The sequence below is a fragment of the Medicago sativa genome, chromosome 3 (assembly GCF_051527215.1).
Source record: "Medicago sativa cultivar Bolivia chromosome 3, Bolivia_mono, whole genome shotgun sequence".
Classification (NCBI taxonomy): Eukaryota; Viridiplantae; Streptophyta; class Magnoliopsida; order Fabales; family Fabaceae; genus Medicago; species Medicago sativa.
The window spans coordinates 34271581-34280496 of NC_140751.1; the positions used below are offsets into that span (position 1 = coordinate 34271581).

General features: G+C 38.3%; 2 protein-coding genes and 1 non-coding gene across 3 annotated transcripts; 1 reads left to right on the forward strand and 2 right to left on the reverse strand.

The window, feature by feature from the left end:
• The first annotated feature begins 748 nt into the window (after positions 1 to 748).
• On the forward strand, positions 749 to 855 carry LOC146937278 (small nucleolar RNA R71). The gene has a single exon (XR_015033653.1). It is a non-coding gene; the product is annotated as a small nucleolar RNA R71 (small nucleolar RNA).
• Positions 856 to 3139: 2284 nt separating this feature from the next.
• On the reverse strand, positions 3140 to 3715 carry LOC146937279 (uncharacterized). The gene has a single exon (XM_085749387.1). It carries the CDS (start codon positions 3713 to 3715, stop codon positions 3140 to 3142), a length of 576 nt encoding a protein of 191 aa, XP_085605513.1.
• A 1686-nt stretch (positions 3716 to 5401) lies between these two features.
• LOC146937280 (uncharacterized) lies at positions 5402 to 6392 on the reverse strand. Its single transcript, XM_085749388.1, has 2 exons — positions 5857 to 6392; positions 5402 to 5714 (listed from the first exon to the last, which is right to left on the reverse strand). The coding sequence occupies exons 1-2, from the start codon at positions 6390 to 6392 to the stop codon at positions 5402 to 5404; spliced, it is 849 nt and encodes a 282-aa protein (XP_085605514.1).
• Between the last annotated feature and the right edge of the window lie 2524 nt (positions 6393 to 8916).

Consider the following 8916-nt stretch of genomic DNA (forward strand, 5'->3'; position numbering starts at 1 on the left):
CGAATGGCCCTTCCCATCAAGGTGACCATTTACCCAAGACTTTGTCTTTCTTGTCCTTTTCAAGCATTTTAGTTGGTAGATTTGTGTTTCAAGCATTTTAGAATGAGTAGAGATAGAATCAATTTTGGTATTGAGCTTGGAAAGAGAATCGTTCAGAAATCCGGTTTGGTTTTTAAGTTCTTGAAGTTGTTTACTTTGGTTGGCAATAGAATTTTCCAACAAAATTTCCAAATTAGATTTCTGAGCGACTCTCTGGTTGATTGCATAGCCAGGTGGTGCTACTTGTCCATAGGGATTTTGATTTTTATAAAATTTTTGGTTTTGCCTCATCCCTTGGTTGTATTGAGCATAGTTCATTTGCTCAACACCAATAATAGCACTACCTAGTTGGCAATCAACACCAACATGACCAGATATACCACATATTTCACAAGAAGGAGATGCAGAAGTAGAATTGATGGCACTAACATTTAGAGTTTCAAATTTTTGGGTTAGTGCATCAATCTTAGCAGCAAGGTGATCATACTTAGAGACTTCGTATATACCTGCCTCCTTTATGGAGGATGAAGAACTAGTGATGGTTCTCTCGTCGGTCCACTTGTAATGATTTTGAGCCATGTCTTCAATCAAGGCGTATGCCTCCGTATAGTTCTTGTTCATTAGAGCTCCACATGCATCTGCATCAACAGACATCTTAGTGGTATAAGACAAGCCATTATAAAAAGTGTGGACTATGAGCCACTTCTCTAAACCATGGTGGGGACAAAGTCTAAGCATTTCTTTGAAACGCTCCCACGCATCATAAAGAGATTCCCCATCTTTTTGATTGAACCGTGTGATTTGGTCCCTTAGTTTAGCAGTTTTAGAGGAGGGAAAGAATCGGACAAGGAATGCTTGCCTCATTTGATCCCATGAACTAATGGAACCGACTTCAAGGGAATGGAACCAAGCGTTAGCTCTATCCCTTAAGGAAAAGGGAAAGAGATGAAGTCTTACAGCCTCTAGGTTCTCCTTTAGGGTTCCACTAATTCGTAGAAAAATAGAGATGTGAAGAATTGGGTCCTCGGCGGGGGATCCCGAAAACTGATTTTGCTGCACCAAGTTAAGAAGGGCAGGCTTAATTTCAAAGTTGTCATCCTCAACCGTTGGGTACAAAATAATAGCTTGTGGCTCAGCCGTAGACGGCGTTTCATACTCTTTGAGAGTGCGATCAGCCATGGCGGTATTATTTCGTGCGTCTCTCTTTCTTCTATGTAAAAACCTTTCGATCTCGGGAATGAATACCACTCGATTTTCGGTTTTTCGCATAAAAAATTGAGAACCCAAGAAGTTAACGATAACAAAAAAATAAGAAAAGAAAAAGGAAAAGAAAAGGAAAAGAAAAAGAAGAGAATTCTAATCAAAAAGAAAAAGTTAATTAAATTAGTTAACTCCCCGGCAACGGCGCCAAAAACTTGATAGGCCAAACCGCAAGTGCACGGTCTATCAAAATAGTAGTAAAAGAGAGTATCGTTCCGCTAGGGAGTTGTTCAATTTAACTAACTTTAAGAGAATGATTAGAGGAGAAGAAAGTTTATAAAAGAGGAAGTTCAGTTGGTTGAAAGTAAATAACAATAATAAAAAGGAGCCTTGGGATCATTGGTTCATCGTAATGACCAATCCTTCACAAACAAGCCTTAAACTTATAATTCTATGTTAGTCCTAATTTCTAAAGACAAGTTTCTCTTAGGCGTATCAAAGCTTCTCTCGAAGTCAGTGAGTGTATTCCTCCAACAACCACACCTATTCTCATGGGTGATTGCCTTTGGAACCCTTGAAGATCGAAACTTTATATGTCTCAAGGTTTGCTAGACTATTATCATGTTTCACAATCCTTGCCTAAATTCACTTGTTCGAATATCAAAGCTCCGTGTTCGCTTTATGAATTGATATTTGAGATGATGAATTAACAATTATCAAATCCTCCGTGTTCGCTTCCACAGTTTGATAATGGTTAATTCATGTTAAAACGGTGAATTTAGATTAGAAATTAAGGTTACATATAATTAAGGTTTAAGGCTTGGTTTGATTCAGATTACGTCATTAAACTTATCCAACAATCCCAAGACAAAGAAGTCTACTCACTCATGTTCATCGTAAACATGGGGAAAAAGAGAGAAAGCATAAAAATAAATAATAAGAAAGTAAAAGAAATAAAAGGTGAACTTTATTAAGAAAACAATTGTCACTATTAATTCCAAGAATAAAGATGAATATTTGTGATGGGAGGTAACTCTATTTATAGCTTACAATCGACTTAAAATATAAGCAATTACAAGGGCTTTTTGGTAAAACTAAAAACAGAGTAGCTTGGGCCCGAAGAAACAGCAGCAAAAGGCATCCTGGAGGGTGGCACGGATCTTGCCAAGCTTCTGACTTGGGGGACTTATATTTTGTTCCCGAATCTTTCGTATTTTTGTTCCGAATCAGCTCCAGACTCCTTTCTTTTGCTCCAAGGCTTCTTCCATACAATATTCATTCCTGAAATATAAAATATGCAATTGAAGTAAAAAGATTCAAAAAGGAAATAAAATTTCAATAAAATAAAATCAAATCTAAATAAAACTAAACTAAATAATGCATAAAAATAGACTAAATAATGACTCATCACATAACTCCTTCGGTCGTTTTCTTGAACAACTCAATTCCAACAATAACATAGCTCAAAGCTCTATATTTATTCTTTCAACTAACTGTGCCTGATGGACCCTCTAAATAGTCGACAATAGGCTTCCTCCAATCGTCGTCTGTCAGATTGTCAATGGCAAAAATTTCAAAAATTTCAGGATAAGAGTATGGGTTACAAAAATATGGCTCCCATTCTGCCCATACAGGTTTTATCATGGACAATTTCGTCGAATGGCATTCGATATGAACTAACTTATCCTTAATTTTGATTAATTATTGCAATTTCTGTGTAGAAATTTTATATCCTGAAGCAACTTATGCCAGGTCATTTGCCACTTGGTTCTCAATTCTAAGCACATCTTGAAGACTAACATACTGAAAATTGCTTTATAAAGAATTGGCAGAAACAAAGTATGAAAGTAAAATTCTCACTTATGCATTTGTACTCCTTCGTCAACTGCTTCACAACCAATTATGAATCTCCTTTTATCACCACATTCTTTGCCCCCAGTCCTAGCAGAATTTCCAATCCTACTATTAAGGCCTCGTAATAAGCCTCAATATTGGAGCAAAAGTCCTTAATTTTGTACTTAAATTTCGTTGGTATGTTTAACGGGGATAATGTGAAAATACCTACTCCAGTTCCATTTTTGTGGCTGGAACCGTCAAAGTACAATGTCCAAGGCTGGTTTTCCACATAGCCTTGTGTTGCTTCGACCAAAGAATGGTCAATTATGAAATCAGCAATAATTTGCCCTTTTATAGCTTTCAAGGGCTGATAATTTAATGAGAATTCTGAAAGAGCTAAAGTCCATTTTCCAACTCTACTATGTAGAATTGGCTTCGAGAGCATATGTTTCACAACATCCAAGTGTGAGTGAACATGAACAACTACAGGCTTTATATACTGCTTAAGTTTGGAACATGAAAAGTACAGACACAGACATAATTTCTCGACGGGACTATATCTAGTCTCAGCATCATTCAAGACTCGGCTCAGGTAATATATGGCTTTTTCAACGACATTTTCCTCTTCTTGAGCTAGCATGTTACCTATTGGCGAGTCAGATGTTGAAATGTACAATTTCATATTTTTGTTCCTGATTGGAGGCAATAGAATCAAAGGTTTTATGAAATAACTCTTGATTGCATCAATAGAATCAGAGGTTTTATGAAATAACTCTTGATAGAATCAGAGGTTTTATTGAAATAACTCATGCCCCCAGTGGAAACTATCCTCTTTCTTCAATCGAAGCAGTGGTGAAAAAACCTGTGTTTTACCACTTAAGTTGGAAAAGAATCTCCTTAAGAAATTAATTTTCCCCAACAATGACTGAAGCTCCTTTTTTATTGACGGAGGTCTAGTCTCCAAAATCGCCTTTGTTTTATTCTCATTTATCTCAATTCCTTTTTTGTGCACGACAAACCCTAAGAAGTCACTTGCAAGCACCCCAAAGGCGCATTTTAATGGATTCAATTTCAATCCATATTTTCTAATTCTCTTGAACGATTGTCGAAGATGTTCAAGATGGTCCTCTTCTGACGAAGAGTTTACCATAATGTCATCGATGTAAATTTTCATGAATCTACCAATGAAATCATGAAACATCGAATTCATTGCTCTTTAGTATGTTGCTCCCACGTTCTTCAACCCAAAAGGAATTACCACCCATTCATATGTGCCCGGAGCCTCTAAAGATCGAAAGGTAGTCTTTGACACGTCCTCTTCGGCAATAAAGATTTGATTATACCCAGAATAGCTGTCGAGCATACTTAAGTATTCGAATCCTTCTGCGGAATCGACTAGCATCTCTGCCACTGGCATTGGGTATTCATCTTTTGGTTTCTCCTTGTTCAAATCTCTAAAGTCTATACAAACTCTATGAGATCCATTTTTCTTGATTACGGGAACTATGTTTGCTAACCATTCGACATACCTTGTGGTTTGGATGAATTTTCTTTTGAGGAGCCTTTCAATCTATTCCTTGATCTTCGACATAACCTGAGGTGTGAATCTCCTCGGAAGTTGCTTTACTGGTTTTTTATCTGGTTGGATGGGTAATTTCAACTCTACCATACTTTTGCTCAATCCCAACATTTCATTGTAGTCCCAAGCGAAACAATCTTTGTACTTTCTCAGCAGTACCATTAATCGAACCTTGAAGTCTAGGCCAAATTTCATAACTCACGTAAGTTGGCCTCTTGACCGACCCATCTCCCAAATCAATTTCCTCCAACGGATCTTGTGCCTGAATCTTTTTGTCCACAAGAGACGAATCATTTTCGAATCCTAAAGGTTCATCATCAAAGACACAATCAAATTTTTGGCCTTCCACCATCATCTCCTTTTCGAAGGTGTCCTTTTTGATAGTTCTTATAACCATCTTTTGTTGCAACTCAGCCTCCAAGGCTTTCTTGATCTCATTCTCAGTCAAGTATGCGGCGATCCTATTCCACACATTCTATTCAGGCGTGATGGCCGTTACTAATTGCTCATCAGACTGATGCTCTGTAACAGGTTCTTTGTTGTCTTCCAGATTTCTGACAATGCCAACAATCTGACATTCTGCACTATTAGTTTTTGCTTTAACTTCTGCGTCGACAAACGAATTTTCGATAACAACAACAATTGCTTCGATCGTATTGCAGCCTGCAATGTCTGTGTACATCATGCTCTCATCTTTCAAAGGATCATAGTCTACTTGCATTTTAGGCTATGGCTTGTATCCAAACTTCAGCCTGCCTTCATTGAGACCTTTTTGAACCACATCCCTGAAAATGGAACATCGTGAGGTGTTTTTCCCAAATAATTATGGTATTTGCAACATTGCTCTAGTGGCGGGATTTTTAAATCCTTAGGTGCTACCACTTGTCCATCGGTAACTAAGAGATCATAAATCTCGTCGCATTTGGTTATGCCGAACGTATATGTTTTGGGAACATATCTTTCATTCCTTGGTTCGACGGGATTATTCCTATCTGAGGGCCTTAACGAATTACATGTATAAGGGGGCCCTGGTCTTAGTTCAGCAATGTCAACCTCCTTCCTTTAGACATTGTCAAAAGTTATGTTGAATTCTTGGTCGCTTTCGTTTGATTCAACATAAGCAACCTTTTCTCTTATGATATTTTTTAGTTCTGGCTTTCTCAACCCTTAGTCTTTCGACATGTCGAACTCTATTAGTCAACTGGGCCATATCTCTCAACTGTTGAATGTCTAGCTTCTTCCTGATGGAATAATCTAGGCCACCAACGGCCATTTCGACTAACTCATGCTCAGGCACTTGAGTGAAACATCTTGCGTTTAACAACCTGAATCTATTGAGATAATCATCAATGGATTCAGTGTGATTTCTCTTGACACTCGCCAATTCCTTTAGACGTATCTTAGATTGGCCCATGAAGAATTTTTCATGGAATAACCTCTCTAATTGAGTCCAATTTTGGATCGAATGTGGTGTAAGAGTAGTAAACAACATGAAGGCCTTCTTTGTTAGAGAAGTTGGAAAGTACTTTAACCTCAAATTCTCGTCATTTGCTAGACCTCCTGCCTCTGTCAAATATCGTGTGATATCTTCGACAGTGGACTCACTAGTATCACTTGTAAACTTGGTGAACTTAGGAATTTTGTAACCCCTAGGATGTTTAGACAGTAATACCAATTCCGACAAAGGAGATACAAAGTTTGACCTATGCAAGCCAATATTTAAACCATTTTGAGCCATTATATTTTTGACCAAATTGGTTATATTGTTATGTGCTCATGTATTTTGTTGTTGGACATTCCTAAAAACTTCATCGGCGTCATGATTTATATCCACTAATACCACTTCAGATTGATCTAGAATCACTGGTTGAATAGGTTGGGGTTAAGGCGCAGGTTTTGGCCTCTGAACCATTGGTTTGATGAACCTCAACGGTTGTTGGTTTTGGATTTGTGGAACCGGCTGGTAAATAGGTTGTGGAGGAGCAAAGAAATCTGTTATCCTCCCCATTTGTGTGGTTAGGGCTTGGTAACGCCGATTTCTGTCCCGTATCAAAGGGTTAAACATGGTACCAATTTTTTGTGTTAACAAATTAACCATTTCATTATTACTCTCATCTATTTGTTGTCTTAACAAATTCATTGAATCAGTTGTTAAGACTGGTAGAGTATTTCAACCAAAAATGCTAGAACTTGAGGGACTATGTGCGTTGTGAATTGTGAACGGATTTGCTTGGTGTGCAAATGCGGACGCACTATTTTGCACATTTTCTATCATCGAAGTTGACATACCATGCGGTTGTTCCCTAGGAAGGTTCTGGACATTTGTATTTCGATCATCAAGCCTAGTCCTGACTAAACGAGAACTTGGGACACTAGTAGTCAAAAGAACACCAGCAGTGAATGGGGGAACAACGGTTCCAATTTCTGGTCGTGTCATTGGAGAGGACGTCAAAACGGTTGAGGGAGCGGTTACTCCCATTTCCGTCGAAACTGGCATATCCATGGTTGCCCCCACGGCGGTCGACACGTTTAAATCTTCCAAAGGAGTAGTCGCTTATAAAGATTGTGCTTGTGAAGACGGTTGTGAAGAGGATGAACTGGCACGAGTCATAGATTTACCACTTCTCAAATGCATACACAAACAACTTGGTGTTTTTAGCAATAAAGTTACCAGGAAATAGTAACGAAATTCTAAAAACGGATCTCTCAAGGAGATGAGTTTTGAAAAACAGTTTTTATGAAAAAGTTTTTGAAAATCAATTGCATAAACAGGGTCCCACTGGGCGTGCCAATTTGTTTACCGGTGGTTCCAGTAAACTATGGGCTAGTTCTGATTATTACAAGTGAGACCAAACTAGATATCTCAGGACATGTTGTGCAAAGGTTTTGACTGAAAATGGTTTGAAAACGCCAACGAAATGCACTCAGGTTACTTAGAGAGCAAGATAGGTTTGAGAGTAAAAAAGGCACTGTCTATCGACAGGTTTGAGATTGCAAGTAAAAGCAAGATAGAATTAAAGGAAAGGGTAAAAGTTTAAATGCATAAACTTAAAGGAAATGTAAAATGCATTGCATTAAAAGTAAAATGGTCTACAGATCAGTTTACATACATTATGTATAACTATTTTCCCTTTGCGCCGGTAGTTTGAGTGTTGTAGAATTTCTATAAATGATTTGCGACCCATTTTCTGACTTGGAAACTCTTATTTATACATAAAGAAAATAACTAGCAAAAGACTAATCTCATGATCAGCACTTCCTCCATCTTTGACAACTACGTGTCCCACGTTCCCACTAAGGAAATCGCCTTTGAGCTTGAAATCGTATCTTTCCCGCCTTGACTGCTTGGCTTCGACGCGATTACACTTTCTGCCTTGCTATGTCGAACTTCTGACTATGTGCGTTAGGCTTGCCATCTTGTTGAAATCCTCAGATTGAAATGAGAAAGCCTTCGATTCCTGCAAGGTTAAAAGTGAACTAAATGTTGACCATATTAAATGAGCCTGTTGAAAATACAGGCTAACAGTCACTGATCAGACCACGGCTGCACAAGCAAACACCATGGTGACCCCTCAAGTTGTGGCAGTGGCTCACGAAGATGCAGCTGTTGCTACCAGTTCCGCAACAATGCAGCCCCCTTGGACAGATTTTGCACTGGTTGTGAATGCCTTTTTGGCTAGAAATGTGTCCTATGAAGATGCAGTTTTTGCTGCCATTTCTGCAACAAGGCAGTCTGATTTGACAGATTCTGCACCGGTTGTGAATGCCTCATTGGCTGGAAATGTGTCCCACAAAGATGCAGGTGTTGTTGCCAATTCCGCAACAATGCATCCCCCTTTGACATATTGATCCGGTTGTGGCTGCCTCATTGGGTGAAAATGTAACACCCCGTTTTCCCAACATAAAAATTTCACATATAAATCAGAGTCATTCAACATAAACGGAATGTCACACTTCTTGAAAATCATAAATGGAATAAATAACAATTCATCCTTCATAAATTGGTCAACATAAATATTCAAAAACTTCGCAGCGGATTTTAATTCAACAACATAATTAGTCTTGGCACGAAGGCCTCATCAAAACATCTCGTAATAATCCAAAAACAAAATCATAGTCATGTAAAATCATAAGCAGTACGTAAGGAATAGAAAATAGCCACAAAAGTTCTCATCCCGTTACGTATCAGAGCACCTAAAGACACAGTGAGAGATAACCACTCACGACAACAATCAACAGCTACTTATTCTCGATCACCTGCA